This window comes from Monomorium pharaonis, chromosome 2, assembly GCF_013373865.1.
Source record: "Monomorium pharaonis isolate MP-MQ-018 chromosome 2, ASM1337386v2, whole genome shotgun sequence".
In the NCBI taxonomy this organism is placed as follows: Eukaryota; Metazoa; Arthropoda; class Insecta; order Hymenoptera; family Formicidae; genus Monomorium; species Monomorium pharaonis.
The window spans coordinates 11367154-11388848 of record NC_050468.1 but is presented as its reverse complement, the minus strand read 5'-3'; the positions used below and the strand labels follow the sequence as shown (position 1 = coordinate 11388848).

At 35.7% G+C, this 21695-nt stretch overlaps 2 protein-coding genes, 1 long non-coding RNA gene and 1 pseudogene across 4 annotated transcripts; 3 read left to right on the top strand and 1 right to left on the bottom strand.

Annotated features, from left to right (window-relative positions):
* The first annotated feature begins 66 nt into the window (after positions 1–66).
* LOC105828959 lies at positions 67–15779 on the top strand. Its single transcript, XM_012667559.3, is given in 12 exon segments — positions 67–1201; positions 1283–1914; positions 2933–3119; positions 8365–8537; positions 9508–9570; positions 9663–9790; positions 10137–10413; positions 10415–10509; positions 11662–12005; positions 12283–12549; positions 12865–13001; positions 13003–15779. Coding segments are annotated over 12 exon segments (3585 nt in total). The 5' UTR covers positions 67–228; the 3' UTR covers positions 13312–15779.
* Positions 4042–6967, top strand: LOC114255485 (annotated as a pseudogene).
* A 1167-nt stretch (positions 15780–16946) lies between the features above and the next one.
* Positions 16947–21474, bottom strand: LOC105828960. 2 transcript variants are annotated; one of them, XM_012667560.3, is made up of 2 exons: positions 20331–21474; positions 16947–18557 (listed from the first exon to the last, which is right to left on the bottom strand). In XM_012667560.3, exon 2 carries the CDS (start codon positions 18290–18292, stop codon positions 17174–17176), a length of 1119 nt encoding a protein of 372 aa, XP_012523014.2. In that variant the 5' UTR covers positions 18293–18557; positions 20331–21474; the 3' UTR covers positions 16947–17173. The 2 variants fall into 2 exon arrangements, with proteins under 2 accessions (XP_012523014.2, XP_012523015.2); XM_012667561.3 differs by having other exon boundaries at positions 20302–20404.
* On the top strand, positions 18886–20787 carry LOC114255484. Its single transcript, XR_003626738.2, has 2 exons — positions 18886–19444; positions 20325–20787. It is a non-coding gene; the product is annotated as an uncharacterized LOC114255484 (long non-coding RNA).
* Positions 21475–21695: the final 221 nt, after the last annotated feature.

The window sequence follows — 21695 nt, the reverse complement described above, 5'->3', positions numbered from 1 at the left end:
TCTTTTTTACAAAATATATTTTTCATAATAGTTATAAAAATTACTTCTATAATTATATTGTAGTAAGATTTTCTGATGTTAATAAAATTAGAACAAACAATTGAAAAATGTATAGATAAGTCAGAATAATTAAGTTCTTTCGAAATTTGTATAAAAGCCTGCTTATTAGAGTTTATTTAAATTGAAACAATATACATTCAAGTATAAGTTGTAAATTTTACATATTAAATGTTTTTACATTGTTTCATTTTAGATGTTAAAATGTCCCAACCAGAACTAATTAGCGATCTGGACGTGCCTGAAAATTTACAGCATTCCTGTCAATGTTCCACAATAATGTCCAGCAATATGGACCCCATGAGGACACCAAGAGACAGAATAGAAAGAAATATAAATAGTACTAGAATCTCCAACAAACAAGATTTCTCGCGAAATCTGGAAAACTTGCAAAACGTTTTCGAACCAATACGCAGGTTGGATAGTCCCCATCAGGATAAGTCACAGATCAATCTGGACAATACTAGAAACGTCAATCTGTTGGAACATCAAGCAAATATATCGTCTAATTCTAGATCTATGAATAATCAGAGTTCGTTGTTATCCCTTCATGGGCATAATCTTTCATGTAGTCCTCGTGACTTAGATCTGTCTCGTAATCTGGCTTTTGAGGCAGCCCGAAGAGTTCAGGAAACCTCGACTTTGCAGGACAATCAGCACAGTTTGTCCTCGAGTCCTAGCCCCTTGCTGGAGGCAGAATCGAATTTACTTGAGACAACCATCAAAGAATTAGATAAGTTGGAAGACCGTGTCAACTTGTCCCCGCAAAAGCAAAACTCTGGCAAGGAAAAACTGAAAAATGTGCAGCAAGTGTTGAATCCTTACCAGCATCATCACGAGCCCGTGGCAGTGGAGCGTGGCATTCATGGACATTTCCATAACGATATACACGGCCACATTCACAAGCACCCGGACAATTTCAGGAACAATACGAATCTAGACGAAGGTTTAATGGGATTTCAGCAACACCAGCGACAACATACGCACTATCATCATAGTAACACGAAGACAAATCTTGCCCATCATCACGGATCTGGGACACATCACACACACACGCAAGCAATAACCGGACATCATCATGGAAGTCTGGCAACTAGTCTCACTAATCATGTCCATGGAAATTCTGGTTCTTTAAGCGGATCTGGTTTGTATCTTCTATTTTTACAATTATTGTATTATTGTTATAATGGTACGTTATAATAAGCTGATCGTTGCGTTGTTCCAGGTTCCGGTCCCATGAACCAAACCAGTTCTGCCACTTCTATCGGACACCATCATTCTACGGCGATGCCTATTGCGACTACGATAAACCACCTGAGCTCCCCCCACAGCCATCATCGGCTTAATGCCGGTTCCAGCTTGGCTCACCATTCAAACCCTGCCTTTCCCAATGATCATCACGGCGCTTCGGGTGCTCTGAGCGGCGCGTCGTCGAATTCGAGCATGATGAACCACGGTGGATCGCCCACGGTGCACCGGCACGTGGTCAATGTCAACAGCAGCTTATCGACGACACCCTTGGGTGGTCACCATCACGGCAGCTCATCGGGTAGTTTAACTGGTCACTCCAGCGTAAACCATCATCACGTCAGTTCCGGTATATCGTGCGAATCCTCGTCGTCAAATGCTAATACTAGGACGCACAGTAGGTTGGATCACGTTCACGATCTTAACCATCATCACCTACAATCAGTACACTCGTTGCATGTAAGTCATCCCGAGACCAGGTCAAGAGATCGGACGCCCTCCAGCTTGGATCATCATGGACACCTTCATGGTCACATACATAATCACGGCCATCCACACGGGCAGAGCGATACTAAAAATGCCGCTCTTATGGGCATTGACGCTATTCAGGTATGCAAATCTGATTTACTCTAATATAAAATTCACGAAGTTTTCGTATATGATTGGTTTGAGGCGCTACAAAATTTTAAATCTTTCCTCTCTTCCTCTGTATCCCTTATCATCATAAAAGGGCCGCAGAAATTAATTAGATCTTGCACGATTGCACTTCCATAAATTTTCTTCATGCTTCGCCAAACGAGAAGAATGACTTATGCCACCGTTCCGCCCAACGGCTCGTATATTCCTAGTCGTTTTTGCCGCCACATCTGAGAAAATACATGTTCGTGAATCGCCATATCTCTATCCGCGCACGCTTAAGTTACGTTCGCCGTGTCCTGGCCACGCGAGAAGCTATAAATCGTGTACTAAGCAACGGTTCTGCCCTTAGAGCTTATATCAGGAAATATTTTCAGCCGAGGGCCAAATGTGCAGCGCGCGCACGAATGATTAATGATCGGTGCCCGTTGCAGAGATGTTCGAATTTCGCCGCGAATACAACAAAAAATATTTTATCGGGCATTCTTTGTCTGCAAGTATTGATAACAAATTTTAATAAGATGCTAACATTAAAATACGTCCTATTCTTTGTTCAAATTTAATGATCACTAATACCTACAAGCTAAATAGTTAATGCTCGAGAAATAAAGATATATTTGTCCTATACATAACGTTATTAATAATAACACATAAGTCACAGTGGACATTTACCGCACGTAAAAGTTAGAACTTTCTACTTTACTTTTTTATTTCGAAATTGCTCTAAATATTTATTAAAGATTCATTCTTAATACTTTTAACAATCTGATAGTGATACGATATGGATTGATCGATTAATAAATCTTTATTAATTATTCCGGAATTAATAATATGGTACAATTTTATTATTGCAATTCCTTAATTTTATTCACGTGGTGGAAAGAAAGATTTTACATTGAAAGCTTTTTATTTCTACTTTGTCGGACAATTGCCATTAAGCTGTCTTGACGTGATTTAATTAACATAAGTTCAACTTCAACATTCTTTTTAGGTTTCGATGCCAACAAAAAATAAATGTCAATGTCACGTGATGCAGTCTGGAGGAAACAACGGAGGAACCGAGGGCGAGAGTGACGGAGGCGTCGAAGTGGCATCAAGAACGCATCAACCCCCTGCCCTTCCACCGCGTCCGCCACCGAGGCCAACGAGACGTTATGAAACGACTACTGCCGATCAATGTAAGAAATTTAATCTTTTTGCACGCTCTATTTACGTAATTTTATTTGTGAATACATTCAGAGACAAAGACATAGTGGTGATAATTACATAAATAACAACTACACAATTATCAATATTCTCTCAATCTTATAGAGTAAAGTTATAAAAGAATGAAAACAGATGTGCAATTTTTGAATAATTTTTTACTTTCCCAGATTAAGGGAATATATAGAATTAATATACGCATAGATTCAAGAAATTATTTATTGTAAAGATTTATTATAAAAGAATAGTTTGTTGTACTATGTATACATTAATAATTATAAGCATCAAAACTTGTTGCCATTATTTTTTTCTATGAATGTATTAATTACGTTTAAATAAAAAGCTGTCGATTGAAATTTATTAAACTTTACAACAAACGTGCGGTTTTGCGGTTATCGTTTAATTTTACTATGATTAAATTTTTTATGAAAACTTTAAATCCAACGATAAATCTTATTGAAATTCATGATATTAAACATAGTCATATTCTGCAAAAGTCATAAGGGTTTTATTACCGCGTGCAATATTTCCCGTGCTTGCACGTCGACGATGAATAGTCGATATGGATGGCGTTAACACCCACTCCATATGACTTAATTTCCATTCGAGATTGAAATGTCAGGCAGTCGTTGAAACGTCAGATGGTGTTACCTGAAAATTCGCCGAACGATGTCGGAACGTTGGTAGCTCCATCCTATGCCGGGTGGTTTCATGATCATCTCGGCAATTGCACTATCAGCCGGATGAGGAGGTGACGATGTTCGCGTGCGCGCCTTATCAGACGCGGATGCACGTTATCGACGACCACGAGTTAGGTTTCTACCCCGTTCGCTCGGGGAATCGCATCCCCGCATTCCTACAGAATTTCAACCCCCGACCGCGCCGGGTCGCTCGAATCATTCGGGGGTATATCGACCAGTCGATGCTTGCACCAACCGAGAGTAGGACGATCCTCCCCGTTGAGGGATGCGAACGACTTGAAAGCGGGCCGACGATACGGCGGTCAACGCGTTAACAACGTGGCGTTTGCGTGCTAAGTGTGCTTTGAATAGCTTTTTTGACGTTAAAAAAAGTCCCGGTTTACATGGATCTTGTGTGGATTTGACAAACTCCACCACTCACGGCAGCCGCCACCTGTGGGACACATCACAACGTGTCCGCCAGTGACCACTGTGAACCTTTCGAGTGCGCGATTGTCGATACGAGAGCAGATTTTCATGTCTTAAAAAGAACAGACGATGGAATTTGACAGGGTGATAATTGATCCATTACGGTTTATCGAATATCGGTGCGCAAAGCTTAATTTATATTGAATGACGATTAATTAAGTATGCAGAAGTCAATGTAAGTAATGATTTTCGATGACAATTGTTGACGGTGAAAGTGAGTTGACCCAGCCGGAAATGCACGACGAACAGGTGACCTTGGATAATGGAGAACTCTCATAGTGACACGTGACCCGTATAAAATATCGCAGACACGTATGATTGAGTGAATGAGCAATACAATACTTATTATGTCAAATAATGCCGCTATAAATATTGAGTTTTTGCTCATAACGTCAATTATTCATACGTATACAATTTATTTGCAATTCTTGTAGAATTTATGAAAGATAATCATTGCATATAATCTATTCTATCCATTTTACGTTTCTTAAAGATAATAAAATAATTGTGTTTTTTTATAATTTATTTTTTCTTGAGGTTAAACATTTACACTACAATCATTTTTTAAAATAATTATGCAGTGTCTCTAGCTCTCTTTTTAAATATACATATACGTTTTTTATTAAACCAATTTAAATGATGATCAATTTACATAAATTTTTTATTATTTTGATACAAAAGATTTTAAAAGAGAAGGAAAAATTATAGACATTTATAATAAATTTTCACAAAAATGACATTTACATGATAATTGTATTATGTTGCAAAAGAATTATAAACTTAAAAAAATGTTTTACAAACCAATATATCACCGCATTAATATTGAGAAGTATTAATAATAATATAACATGGAAAAAAAAGAAAATTTTATATACAAGCTTTCAAAAGAATTGTTGACCACTGTACGCTAATATAAAATTTAATTCTGAACAATTTATATTAATACATAAATCAATTTTGCTTGTGCTATTTTTATTTTATGTAGAATCAATCAATTAAATTTATTCTATCCAAACTAGCCAAAACTATTCGATCCAGCGACACAGTTAAATTTGTCGGCGGCGCCATGTGACGACGAGTGATAAAAACACAAGGAATGAGCCCGCGGGATAGTTGCAGATTGTCCTGAGCTGACGCAAAGCGACGCGAGGAAGATGGATGGCTATCCGGTGCTCCAAATAGTGCGATGTCGCCTCGGAACGGAAATGGAGATGGACAGCCAGGGCTATCCGTTCCCGATGGCGGCACACTCGCACTCGCACTTGCCGCATCCGGCGAATCACGCGCACTTCCCGGGGCCGCATTATCCTCATCCCTGCGGTACGCCGACAAACCCCTTTCGCTTATCAGCCACCCCTTTTTACGCTCCTTTTGTGCACTCGTGTGCATACTTATTAATAGGCAACGCTGTCGCTGACGCTGTCTTGAGGCAAGGTCAAAGGTTGCGGCGCCTCGCTCTTTCAACGCGCGTATAACAATATAATTTCAGATTTATAATTTTTAATTAAGTATCAATATACAATCTTAACGTCCGCGCGTTTTACTTAAAATTATTTTTTGTAAATGTTGCAGTGTCAACAAAATAATAAGCAAACGTTCGAGCGATTTTCTTCTGTATAATTTTTTTTATCGAGGAAAGAACGGCTGATATTTTGTGTGTATCTTATCTGTCGAGAAATGTGATAAGACAATTTGAGACAGCTCCTGCTACAACATTGGAATCTCTTCCTATTTGTACTTTCTTAGACAAATATTAGGTCGTAAATTTTCTGAAATGGTTATTACTAGTCCATATTATCAAGCCGAGTAGTAGCGTAGTAAAAGTTGATTTCTGTGTTAGCTATTTGTGCCACACATAAAATATTTTTAGCTGTGCGGCACCAAAATAGCGAAATTCGCGAACAGTGATATTCGTACACTACAATTTCGCCGGGATTCTTTTTAGTCAGATCGTTGCATATTTGTATGAGTTAAATTTAAAAATACTACACATATCTTTTGTCCCATCTCTATTCTTGTGACAACTACACAAAGTATTTCAGATGTTCTGTTGTATGTACATGTTCTGTCACATTAAGGAGAAACAAAATGTAATCTCATTTTGTATTTTCGCACACGGGAATCAAAATCATGTAAACAAACATGAAATATCTAATTTGTTCTGGACCCATTTTTCGGCGGTAAATATTAAGCAGGTAAGGCGTCCCGTAGACAGGTAGAAGGTCTAGATATTGTGTTACGCCCAAAGAAAACCGCAGGGTTCATCCATTTTCCAACTGTGACTATTCCATAAATTGGAATGTGCGTACGTTTCGACGTTGAGGTCACCGGTTTCTCATCGGATTGTCCTCAGAAACGGACTTCACCCTCCGGAGAACGGGATCGAAAGGACAGTTTTCTTAGGGATCCATTCGACTTCTCCCCTGTGTAAGAATTTCCACTCCGTAAATTTTATATCCCGCTTTTTTGAACGGTAGATTAGGATCAGAAGACGCCTCGCGCTCCAAGTATTTCGTGAAGATATTTGTCGAAACTTGTGCTTGGAGAAATGTATAGCAAATCCCTTTTCGGATCTTAGATCGTTGTTTCATCGGATTTTTATCTCAGCGGGTCCTCTCAAATTTTATTTAGTACATCTTCCGCCGGAAAAAAAAGCAAATGTAAATTTTTAACAAACATTAGTGTTCGATCTTTGTAAATATATTTTATGAGAATATTTTTGATAATAATAAATTAAAAATATTCTCGTAAAGTATTATAAACATATTTTTAATTTACGCTCCAATATTTCAGTTCTTAAGTTTCAATATATTCGTAATCCTTTCTAATTTCAAGATCATCTTAAGTAATGTTTTAAGTTGTTAATATAATTCTATGATTTATTTATGACATTTTAACATTGTATTTAAAATGATCTTAAATGTGGAAGAGGCTTATAAATATTAGCCTTAATCTTCCAACACTTTCCATGCGTCAACAATATACTCCATAAGAAAATTAATTGTAAAAGCTTTTAGATAGGAATATTAGTTGATTGTTTCTAAAGCTAGCGGTATTGACGCTCGAAAATTCATTGAGGGAGAACTTTCAATACGGTCGGCGCACTGGACTCAATAGGAAGCTTTCGACAATGGAAGTCGAACCCGGATGCCGTCAGACGGAGTAACACAGCTGCGTTGAACGTTACAAAAGCAACGTCGCAGGCATTCCCCAATCGTGGTCGAGATAGAAACGGAAATACAATCGGTGGCTTCTGAGTTGTTACGAGATAGGCGATAAAAGTGATTGAAATTATTCATTTGATGTTTTCAGATGAATAAACCAAAGCGTCGTGTATCCCCTTGATTCAAATGCTTTTCTTCTTATTCATTTTTATGTATTGATTTATAAGGTTTGACATTCTTGTGATTTTTCTTATGACTCGCACATTTTTGTGATTGTTATCATTTATCATGTGCCTGTAAGGGTGGCCTTAAATGTTGTCCTTTGTGGGACCATCGACCCTTTCTCCCGCGGGAGAAATCCCAGCGGGAGTAAACCGTGCTGGGTCCTCGGTTAGCGGGATAATGATTGTCCTCGCGTGAGAACCTAACAGCCGTAGTCTTGATCTGGTCACAATGAGAAACGTGCCGCGAGCGAAATTCCTCGAATATCCGTAGACAGCGATTACCCTCAAACTCACGTTGATATTCACGTTTCGATAATGCATCGTCGGCAGAACCGAAATTAACTGCAGCCTTGACACTACCAGATTTACAATCCGCGTCATTAATAACCAAATGCTCCTCGTGTATCATTTCATTTTTATATCTAGAATTGAGGAGAATATTTAGCACAGGTATTTTGGAAAATTGCATCAATTTTTCATAATCATAATAGATTAGAAGTGAATTAGATTTCTGAATTCTCGGGAGGAAAGCAACACAATCGTCTGCAAGTGAATTTAAATCGAATCATCGTGCGCTCACGTTTATTATTAAAGTATCGGTATTCTGTGCACGCGCAAGGCTTTTCACTGAAGCGATTAGAATTTCATGGATCGGTTTTGCAGGTCACACCGGCGAAGGCGGCTGCTGCAAGAAGTACGTTGTCCTTTGCTACCTCTGCGGTGGATTGAGCACGGCGGTCGGCAGCCTTTTTTTGGCGGTGCACGCGATCCTTTCGGCCCACACGGACAGTCTAGCTCTCTTCGAGACCGTGCCGTCGTACATTCCTGGCATTATGGTAAAAGACGAGGATCAACCGGCCGTATTACCAAATACGTCTTAGCGTCCCGATATTTACTCTGATGGCTGTATATGCAAAAACATTAATGTATCAAGCAGTAGCATCGAGTAAATTAAACTCTAAAACGTCAAGTTCTTTTTATATTGCCGGAATAATCATGCGCATAACTAATTTGTTTTTATTTTATGAGCTTTCGCATAGCGAATCCGTAATGCGTAATGATTACTCTATTTGTTTAATTACTAAGCAAACAGTAGAGAATAAAATTGACAAATGTGTATGATTTAAACTATGTTTTATTAATTATATTTCCCATTTGTGATTTGCACACAAATAAATTATCAAAAGTTGTAACTTGATGTTTTAGATATCCGTTATTGTACACATTTAACTTTTTATCAAATTAATTATCACCCTTTTTGCAAACTGCAAAAGATAATTTTTAAGCAACCAATTGCCTAAATCGTATCTTGATCTTCTAGAGTGTTGCCCTTGAAAATATTGAATTTATACATTAATATAATTAAAAATATAAGATTAATAAAATAAATTATTGACTAATACTTTTTTTATTAATAATTTCTTGAAAAAACAGCAAATATTTATTCATTAATAAATAAAAATAACAATATAAAGATAAAGACGTCGAAATAAGTTAGTCACAAGTTAACGTTGTTTAATTTTTTAAAACGTTATTAGTGCACATTATTATAAGTGTTAATAGAACAAATGTTGTAATCTGTTAAATTTTTGCTTTTATTATTTATCATTTATTTACATTATATTTTTGTCACGAAATGTGACTTGCTTGCAACGTGATGTTGCTTGTATTGAATTAAAAAAAAAAGTAAATTGACAAGTTACGAGTTAGGCGATTAGGTACGCATCTCCTAATCTCTATCTAATATTTGAAAATCGCACAGATACACGTAATTTAATGGGAAATAATTAATTTGTTATTTTACAGTTGATCCTGATGGGTTTCTTCACAATGCTGTTAGCTAGGCGAAAGCATAGATACGGACTTCTGGTAAGTTTGTCGCGTAAACTTTTCGTTCCCGCAGGAAAGCCGTCATTGCCGGTGACAGTTCTGCCATTAAACTGGGTTTATAACTTTTGCAGATGAAAGTCTGCGGTTCCGTGGGAGTGGTGTGCGCGCTAGTGTGCGTGCTCGTCACCGTCACGACTACGGTAATTCACATGTCCCGATTGCAGAATCTCCGCGAGTGCGTTTACACTGCGCGCGCGAGGTACGTATATTATGCACCTCCCTTTCTCGTTTATATACCCCTAAAAGAAATTACGGCCGTAAAGTGGCAAAGCGCCCCGGCGTCATTGTGAAACTGCCACATAGTTTGTGATGATAATATTATAATAACGTTCCGTGTTATTATAGAGATTAGATCTATACGTACTGTGCAAATCTCTCTGGTGAAAATCAGAACAGTAAAACAAGTCTTTTTTAATTTACTTAAACCTAAACGCCTTAAACATTTATATCGTGCAAGAGTTGTTGATGGTTTTCCAAGAGCGAAAAAGAAACAAGAATCTTGCAACAGATATTAATTCCAAGCTTCTACGTGATGATTCACACAGATCGTGCACGTGTTACGGTGCACCGCAATCGAAGGGAGATCCCGGTGTGCTTTTCGAGGGGACGCCTCACTGCGAGGCGGTGCACGGGGCATTGTCGGACTGCCTAAGGGCTCTTTTCGGCGTGTCGGTGGCCGGTATACTGTCTTGCATATTCTCGTGCATGCTGGTGTATCAGCTGCTGAGCCACGAGAAGAAGAAAATGTATTGGGAACAGTTGGAGCTGAGATGCAGATCGTTGTACGGCCAGGGCGGTACCGTGGGACCTCCGGCTGGGTCCTTGCGGATGCTGCAACGATTGCGGGGGCGCGAATCCGTGGTGGGCCCAGACACCCGGGAATCTGTACACCCCAAATCCTGATATGGCGCCGTCCAGGTATGCAAGATAATAATATTATTAGAAAATGAAAAATTTATGAACTTTTACTCAAACATTTTTCTCTTCAATAAAAATGTTAAATAAAACCTTTTATTCAAAAATCTTGCAAAATCGCAAATGCGTGCAATATTTTTTTCTTCCCTTTTTAGAAGAAAGTTTACATTTTATAATTATACATAATAAAATGGCCAAATTACATTATATTTAATAAATATCTAACAGGCTTTAAACTTATATATTAATATTTGATAATAATGATTGTGCAGTGTATTTAATGAAGCTGATAATAAAATGAAACAAATTTCATAAATTTTTATTTAAAAAAGTGAGATGCAATAAAGTGTAACTTTAAAAAGAATAACACTTAAAGTATAATGAAACAAAACAATGCATTTACGTTTTGCATTATGTTTAAATAATTATAATTCATTAATATATACTTGAATAAAATTTTCTCGGCATTTTTCTCGGATTCCAATAATTGCCGAGAGATTTTTCGAGTCTTGAAAGTGTATTGCAATGAACAACGGACGCGCCCTTTGAAGTTTACTTTTATTCGCTGTGGCACGAACTGGCAATAAAACGCACGGCCACGCACGTCAATTGGTTTTAAAGTACACCAGTACACAGACGGGATTCAGTAGATATTTCTTTGAACATTGTACCCAACGAGATACCCGTCTGGTCTGGCATCGATCCCCAGAGTATACAAAGGAAAGAATGAAAGAAGATTATATTCGTATTGCACATGATACTCGAATCAGTTCGCGGATCGTCAAAGTCTTTATTAAAGAATAATATTTTACAATAGATATGTTCAATAGGACGATACTTTTTTACCAATGTAATTTATTTTTACTTTATAATAAAAATATAAGGAAGCTTTTTAAAAAAAGAATTTAAATCCAATCTCATCTGAAATGTATCTGGAATCATCGGAAATATCTTTCAATTTTATTTCAGTATCATTTAATTTAATCAAATTAGTAGCAAAGAAACAACGATTTAAAATATTTTATTTTGTAAAGTAATAATTTTTCATTATATACTTATTCCAAAGTTATTTTGATAGAAATAACATCACGGAATAAAATAATATATAATACTAATTTTAATATTAATGTTAATATATTATTTTGCTTTCAGTAGAAGATGGCGATTACCTTGGTCAAGATCGAGAGGTCCAGCACCGAGTCCGGATTCGAATTATGGTTTTCATACGCAAACACGACCAACGGAAACCAATGTGGAGAGCGGAGCCGGTCCTTATAGTGTCTTTAACTCGCAGTCGAGTGGTCCTTACTCCGTTTTAAACGCCCCGAATGCTCCGTACACTCCGAGCACAGCGTCATATAGCGTTTTGGAAACTCCAGTGCCATTGTGGGGACCGCCACCTCCATATAGCGATCCTAACAGTCCCGCCAGACGACCGCAAATGACCGAATCGAGAGCCAGGATAGCTAAGAGGATGGATAATTTTGAAAATAATGAAGGTAAAATATCAATTATAATAAACTTTTATTAATAAAAAATATCAATAAAAATTTTAAACATCAATCATATTTTTAATTTTTATATTAATAATGATATTTATGAATTAATATTATTTGACAATTGATATTTATAAAAATTATAAATATAAATTATAAAAAACTTTTAACAAAATAATGTTATAATAATCATAATTAAGAAGCTTAATTGTATGGTACTTATAAAGAATCAATTATTAATTTTTAAACGTTAGAAATTAAGTTTTTCCGAAATGCTTAGATCATAGATCGAGATCCGTGAAGCGTCCTTCGGATAATTACGAGAACGCCGAGGAGATCTCCAATAGCACGGACCCTGAGGGCGGGAACGAAGGAACCATTAAAGGTAGGAGACCCAGAAAGCCTTTGAAAGGCGTGGAAAATGGAGCATTTCAACAAGAAGCGAATCCCGGCCCGAAACAATCCGAAAGCGAACTATATTTCGGTGACGTGTCCTCGTGTTGTGGACCCGAGAGCAGCTTTTACGATCTGGCTGTGGAAAAAGAAGGTAGATGCTAAAATTCTACCTGAGACAATTGACAGATCCTGACAATTCTTGTCGTAAAATTAAAATAAATTAATACCATTATATACAAGTTAATATTTTTTTTGTAACTGCTGCAATTAAATTTTGACATTAAACATATTCAGTGTCCCTTTTTTATTATTATTCTTAGGAGTATTCTTATTCGCAGAAATATTTTACCTATTTAAATCACTCATTTCTAAGTTATTAATTTCAAAGATTAAAACTTTCCAAAAAATTTTTTATATATTAATTTTATATTTTCCATGCTCTTCATATTTCCGTATTTTTTTGTAGGTGCAGAACATACGGAAGGTGTAGACTATCTAGCGACCAGACTGGGCAAGCGTCAACTTTCGAAGAGGTCTCGATTGCCTCTTCCTTTGCCTGCGGTCAACGGCGACATTCCCTGTGACAATTACGCGAACAGCGACTGAACCGAGTAGCGCGAGAGGTCCGTTCCTCGCTCCCGATGCGCAGTACGAAGTGATTCAGCAGGGCCGTTACGGATCCTATTACGGGTCGAAGGACGACGAGGAACTGCAGGATGGTCCAGCGAATTCCAGTTATTTCCAAGAGGACGAGAACGACAGGGGACGTGAAAGGGATTACAGGGATTACAGAAACAGTCAGGAGGAAGAAACGCCGCAGTGCTGCTTGAGCGATTCGACGACTCTGGACTCTGGTTGGCAAAGCGGGGAGCAACAACAATCGGACGATAACGTTCGACCGGTGAACGTGTGATCTTAGCGTTTTTAGATCGGTGATCGAAGCCGCTAAAATGAGAGCAAAGGTAACAGACGATTATTCGTTTCTTGCGGAAAAGTGTTACACAAAAACAATTAACAAAACAGTGAAGGAAGTGCGTGACAATAGTTTTGATCTGTGAATAATTTAGATTGATAGTATGTAGATCTTGTTCTCAAGTAAACAAAGCGAGTGAGTGAAATTGCTGAGATCCAATTCTTTGAACTTAATTTACGGAATAGGGAAGTTAGGAGCGTGTGGAATATTTGAGGATTGGCAGATATGATCCTAGTCGGATGATAATAGATCCGCTTTTAAAAAGCGTAGCTAACTTAATTAATTAAAATTACTGCACTAAGTTTAAATAACATAGTGTGAAATACTCTAGCTAGAATAGTATGCGTGTCAGTTTATTGTATCGATTTTCCTTCTTCAAATAAGCACAATTACTAAAAAAGAAACTGAAGACACTATTTCACATCTTTTAAATAAATTAAACATTTATGAATGTAACGCACGACACAAATATTGTTTCCATAAATATTATTTATTTAATAGTTATTAATTTTATTTTTTACGTAGGTAAACGAACGTTACGATATTTTCTTCTTATTCTATTAAAATAAATATTTTTGCAATTGTATTCAAAGTTTCTGTGGTTTATTTATAAATTTTAAATATTACAGTAATCTTAATCCGGTTTTGGCCGCGCAATAAGCGCTTTTTTACTTATCTATTTATTTTTTAAGGCAATTTAGTTTAAATTATTATAAATACTTTTATTTTTATGTGAAATGATTGACGACGAACTATATAGATGCCATATAAAGAATAATGCTAGTGAAGACAGACAGACTTTAATGATAATTTGTAGTGATAAAAATTATAATAACGTCAAACACAAGTGCTAATCTCGATTTTGAAGAGAATAAACTGCCATTAATTTCTCTTGTAAGAAGCTTGCAAGTTCAATATAATCTACATATGTGTAAAATTTTTTTATAATTAAAGAATAGATGCGTTATAAACGGAATACGATCAAGTGATAACTTATGCTAATCCTCTATAGAAGTGATGTGAACAATTAAAACTCGTATATGAAAGACGCATAGAAAGATGCTCGTGTTCAACATCGGATGTGAATCTACATATGAAATCGGATGTGATTCGTAATAGATGAAGCGAAGCAACTTGATCGATTGTATTAAAATAAGATCAACTGTTAACTAAAAATGTTAATCAGGTAGGATGAAATATTCGCGACAAATTCTGTGTATTTTTGCTAATTGCAATGTTGCTCGTAGTAATAAATAATAGCAAGTGTTAAATATATCGAGAAATTATCTGCGACGAGAGAACAAATGACAGCGGATGAGAAAGAAGGGAAGAATAATAGTTTCGTAGTTTGGGATTGTTTGTTGAAAATATATGTCCGCTCCAAGGAACGGATGTATACTTTGCTAGGAAGAGACATTCGCTCTATTAGATACTCACTTATTATTTCGTACTATTTATTGCATTTGTCTTTTAGTAGTAACGCCTGTAAGTACTTTTACCTGATGTTTTAATGAAAATTTACGTCTATTGCGCATTGAAATTAAAATCGTTGATTAATCGTTGATTAGACAATTATTTTTTGTTGGATACGCGATACCATGTACAAAAGTGTGCTTTACTCTTGCCAATTAGGTGTTAGCTGTAATTTTTAAATTGTTGATTATCTTGAAGATATCAATGATTTAACGATATTCGTTCTTAATCATAAGAAATATATTTATAATTAAAGTTTAATCTTTTGCGATTAATAAATCGTTTTATTGCTATTCATAATTCTGATTTATTTCTTAGTATCGCTACATTCGCGAAACGTCATTAATCCATATTTTCCTCTCGGTTAAGAATTTTATGTGAACCTTTTATTTGATTAATTGTATCTTCTATCATAATCTTATTATCGAATCACTCCTTTATATAAATACTGTAAACATTTGCTTTCACAATCACAAGTCAGATGGACCAAGAACAATATAGAAAGATCAATCACACTAATTAGATTACTAAAATACTCATTGATTATCTATTTTCGGCTGCTCGACATGCAAACGTGAATAAAATGCATATTTTATTATACAAAAGCGGCAATAGTCAGATTGTAGCACATTAGCTTAATGTCATATAAGTGAATAAAGTGTACCTTAAAGGCGAATCCCGAGTCGTAGTAAGGCTGATGCGCTATCGAGTAATGTACTTGACAATGATTAAAAAATAAAGAACGATTTTGCGAAGAAGGCTGCGTGCGATACGATGGTGGTCCTCTCCTTGAACTATGGATTGTTCTCCATATTATTACACAAATTACTCGATATATGATAAATGTGATAAGCCGAGGCGAAAATCCCATTGCATGCTAAATGTACGAGTGTAAATCATATAGAAATAATAATAATAATATTTATCTTAGAGTACATTTCTTCATAATGTTTGTTGTGAATACAACACCTCTCGTGTTACCCATTCAAATTTATGCAGCGCGAAAGCCGGCGAACGCGGATGCAACTTCGCGCACGCGGATAATGGAACGCGGGTTCCAAGGTGGTATTGCTATTGTTCACAGTTTCCTTAGCGAATTCCAGCAATCCCGTTGGCCATATTAGATTGTTTGATATATTGTAACAAGCCATTAAACTTTCACATTGAATACGCAAGAAGCGAAGCGCAATGTTATATTCAAAGTGATTCGTAAGACGCACGAATTGAAATCTCTTGAATAATTCTCGAGAAATGTTGCCTCATTAATATATCGCGTAACGTACATATGTTATTTTTACTGAAAAAAATATTAATAAAGAGAACGCCAAAATCAAATATTTTTAGTACTAATACTAATTACCATTATATTAAATGTAATTTATACAAAAATAAAATATAATAGTATATATTTGTATCGCATCAAGTCTTACGGAGTTTTGTAGATGCCGTTAGAACTTCCGAAAATGTTCTAAAGACATTGCCCTGGGTTGTTAAGCAGTAATATATACGAGATTCGTATCGCAGTACATGTCAAATGTTTTTGCATTGTACACTAGCGCGCTTAATTAATCGGGCATATTCGAAACTCAACAAGCTTACTTGTCGATTGAATTATCGTGCGTATGATAAACACGGTAAGTGTACAATAACGTGACAACGGCTTTAAATAAATAATTGGCTCATGCAAACAGTTAGCTTCCGTAAATAAGTTGCGTTTAATCGTTCTTGATCGAAAGCCCAAGCATATTTGCAGAATGTGTAAACAATTATGTTTGTTTGTGGCATGAATTTATACGGTAATTAATCGATCTACGAGAAAATGACAACATAAATGATAGTCTGATGTAGGAAATAACAGCAACTACAATTAGTATAATTTATTACTCGCCGTTGCGACATTTGTGATTAACTTTATGTTTAAATGTGATATTATCACCTGCCTATTAAACGTCACGCAAACAAATAAATAAAAGTTTTGATACAATAGAAGCAACAAGTAAAATATATTTTGTATTAGTTATTCTATTTTATATTTCTATAATTAAAACTAATAAAGTATATATACATCCGTTTCGCACACAAAAGAAATAAGTATTAATAAGATATATTGTATAAAAAACTGAGATCGGTACATTGTTATTATATTTACCTTAAATTAATAACTTTAGGAAAAATATCATTAAATATTTTCAGATTTTAAAGTATTAAATTAAAACGACGACGAAGAGAAAAAGACGAGCACAAGGAATGTTGCAAATATTCTAAAATTTCTATAAAAAAAGAAACCTATCAAAATTTGAGTCCATATTTAGAATTTCACGATTCGGCATCAAGCACCTTCAACAATTCTATGCGTTGCCTGATTCGCCAAGAATCTCTCGACTCTTTCCCTAAATTCTCTGTTGGATTCCGATAAAGGTAGCCGCGGCCCGATACCAGTAAGGCCTTGCAAATTTTGAAGAGCCTCTGACAACCGGCGCTCGTGATCCAAGATGTCTGGCTTAGGTGCCGGGGATTTTCTCTTTTGCAGCGGTAATCTCGTCGTTTTCAATTTGGCGATGGCATTACCGTTCTCCGGCAGTTGGTTCATCATTCCGCAAAACGCAATCTTCACGCTGAGCAGGGACCAGAAGGTCTCCAGCAGAGAAGCCATCAGGATGTTTAAGGTCAGCAGCATTTTAGTATGCGACGAGTCTTCGTAATGGGTGCGCCAGAAGGTCTTACTTTGTTCTTTCGACAAATTCATTGAGCCTTGCGTAATGTTTGTTGTGCCTTTATTCTGAAAAATTTCTCTCGATATTATCATCTTTTCTTCAAACATAAACGATGCTTCGGTCATCGTGAGATCATCATGATTACTATTTTTACCATCAACATGGAAGTTCGATACATTTAATTCGGTGCTGATGGATTTTAAAGTAACTGGCGCTTTACTGGAGTCATTAACCTTCAGCAAATCGTAATCTTCAGTAACATCGAATGAATTACTTTCGGTCGACGTAATATCATTCACGTGAGTATCATTTATAAAGTCCTTGGCAGGATGAAGGGAGTAACGCGGAGCATTGAGAATTTTCTCCAACGACCACAGGGATCCACTGGTGCTGTTGGAAGCCGCCGCAACGTCAAAGATCGTAACGACGAGGCAGAGGATCGCGGCAACTAGCGAGAAGAGGCTGCCGTAGAAGAAAATGGCAATGTTCCGGTCGATGTACCAACGTCGCCAAGCGAGGAGACCTGTCACGAACGGCACCAGACACGCAACAGACAAAATCGGGCCCTGCAGGGACAAGGCGAGGGTGCCCAGAAGAAGGGACAGCGCTCCGAGGCCAAAGTGGACCAAGGACAGACCGCCGACCGTCGACGCTGAGTAACGACGCTCCGACGGATACAAAGATGACAACGGCGGTTTTGTTTTCACTTTGATGACGTACACGTTCTCCGTCATTGTCTTCTTAAGTTGTAAGTACACTTGATAGCAATAAATTAAGTAAAGTGTTTAAGCACAATGTACTTAAAAGTGTTTAAGTACAACGTCCGGCACATTTGTTCAAGATAAATTTAATTTATGCAGTTCACACAGTCCATTGTCTCTCTCTCTCTCTCATTTACATCATTAAAACGCTTACACTTTCATAAGTATTCGTCACAATGTTGTAGAAGTATAGACCTCATCCAAATTGTAAAGCATTCCTTGCTCTTTCTCTCTTGCTCTGTCAAATTAAAAGAAAAATTTATTAAAATGCAGTACCTATCTGTTTATATTATAAAAAACTAAAAAAGTATAAGATTAAAATAAGATTCAAACATCACAAAAAATAAGTTGATACATATTGATATAAGTTTTACAATATAAAACAGTATGCATTATTATTTATGTGGTTTTTATTATTTATTTACGTGTTTATATTAATTTAATTACAACAAAATAATAAAAAAATTTTTTAAATAAAATATTAATGTATTTGTTTATATTAAATTTTTTAATTGTGATATTATAATAATTTAATAGAATATTAATATATATATATAGGACAACGCAAACTAGTTATTTGGTTGATCGAAGAGTAGAATACAAAAGTACGCGACCGGTTGTGAATAATCAAACGAATCACGACGTGCGATTATGTGGTGATGCGACAGGCATTCAAATACACTGGATATGCAACCTATAATCAAATTTAAGGCAGAATCAATTTGGGAACGTTGATAATGGTACAAATTTCTCTACGTTTGACGATGTAGCAAAAGAAGCCACATCGACTTTCGCGCTTCCAATCGACAACAATTATTGTAACCGCATTTCGTTCAACTTAATTAAAGTTCTCGTTGATCTCCGTATTTGGATTCTATTCTACGCCGCTATCCGCGAGATAGCTGTGTTACGTAATCTGTGGATAACAATCGCTCGCTCGTGACAGACTCTCGCGCAACTCGGAGCAATTCACACAAGTAACATTGTAATAAACGTTTCTGTCATAAGTGGAGTGTAGATGAAACAAAATTACACTGCGAGTACACGATTCCGAAATTAGCTCTACTTTACGCTAATACTGGGACGCTTTGTAAAATAACGTAAACTCAAAAAAAGCTATGTGCGGTAATTAAACTAATATGCAAGTATAAAGAATTTATTTTAGAAAGTTACAAAATTAAATAAACTTAAAGCTGGTTCCTCTTGTGTACTTTGGTTTATGTGGATTGTAACATTACTCGTGTGACTGATCCAATTAATGAGCTGAAGGATTAGTTGCGTCGTTACTGTCAATTCTTTATCTGTTTTTTCTCGTGCGGGATTATGTAACCGATTGCGAGACGCTGCGAATATGTTGCAAGTGTGCCCTGTTTCCCCGACTATTCGTTTTCACGTAGAATTAGCACGTCAATCTTCTTCCATATAAATCTTCAGTGAAATTTCTAGCAAACAGTAAATTTGTGTTTCCAAGTATACAAACAATACAAACATATAACATTAACGTAGAGACATAATAAATTTTTTCCGTTTTTTCTATTTAAAAATGCTACTTTATGCAAAAAATTAAAATACTAACTTTGAGAGATTAAATATTAAATTTAAAATTAAGATACATTGTTAATCGTGTTTTATTAAATTGTATTAAATATTAAGTTTTATTAAATTAACTCAAGTACTATTAATTTTTAATTGTTATCAAATTTGAACAATATTTTTTAGAATTTATTATTTATTAAGTAATGTTGGTATATTAAAATAAAAAAAGCGTAATTAAATTCGTAAATGTATTATTAGAGTATATTCGTAAAATTTACAAAAATTAATTAAATTAATAACATTTATTAAATAAAAACATATTAAATTAAATTTAAATATATTTAAATTTAACGTGTTGCATTAAATTTATAACAACTTTATGTGTTTAAATATAAAATTCTAAAGATAAATATTAAATTCTACAAAAATACGTATGATATAATTACATTTTACAAACTTTATCTTATAGACGAACCTGTCAATGTGCACTGATGGTAATACCGATCACAATACTTCTGATTTAAACAACTTTAAGAGAACTATCGAATATCGAATTGTATTGTGTTAGCTCGCGATTTGATAAGCGATCACTCGCGCGCACTACTTGAATGACGACTGAACTATGAAGACTAGTCCTCGTTGAATTTGCTACGAAATCCTGAACAAGCCTCCCACGCAACCGACTTGTAGTGAAAGGGACAACAGAGAACAGCGCCGGATAAGCGTACCTTCGACTCGCGTTAAATCCTGTTCACATCATTGACGCGACTTGTATTCACGCGGCAAAACGATCTTGGCAATGAGAGACAGATATCATCTCGCGTTTTCCTCTTACCGTCTATGTCGTTTGCCGCTATAAATGTCAGCATGCAAAAGCGAACAATGGAAAAACACGAATAAAAAAGAAGAAAATAAAAATACTTATAATTTAAGCATTGAAATTTCTTTGTCATTTCCTTGAGTGTTTTAACAAGAAGACGAGCGTGTTACACTGTTATAGCAAAATTCTCAATATTTAAGTTCTATGAATCGGTGAACTTTTCATAATAGTGATCAGCTGACCTCACTTGCCTCTGACGAAAACACGACCCTTCCACTCAATGTGAAAGTCCCGTTATAATCGAAGGTAACTCTCTCAGAGAGCAAATGTATCCCAGGGTCTTCGCGCATGAGCCAACCTTTATTGTTAGCTGTAGAAACACGTGGGTTCAGCATACGACCTTTTCGTTAGATCACTTGCAGATTGCGTTGCGACATAATCCCCATAACGAAATACACAAAACAATGAAGAAGTGTTACAATTTTTTATTTGTTATTATTTCGATTAGATTATAATAAATATGGAAAAATTACTCTCTTAGTTTGTTACTTTCGAATGTCGTTTTATGATCGAATAAGCAGAGAAATATAACAAAAAAACTTTTCTAGTAAAAGTTATTTTAAATCGAGGTCACCCATTATAACATATTGTCGTATAATAAAACTGATCATAATTGTCGATGATCCTTAGTTGGAACTATAATATATTTGAGTTAATATTCGTTTTTAACTATAGAGAAACTCTTTAACACGCGTAGCTTTAAACTTAATCGTTAGAAATTCTCAATTTTTTTTTACAATCTATGTTATTCTCTTATAAAAATGTGATACTGGACAGTAATAAATTTACCAATAATTGTTACTTATTTTGAGTATTAAAAGTACTAACAGCAGTGCTTTTAATACTTAAAATAAGTATTAATGTTACTAGCCAATTTAATATTTCCTAGTATTACATTTGTGTAAGGATTATTTAGGTTTCTGTTTTAAATTATTATATAAGTATCAAGTTTCTATCTAA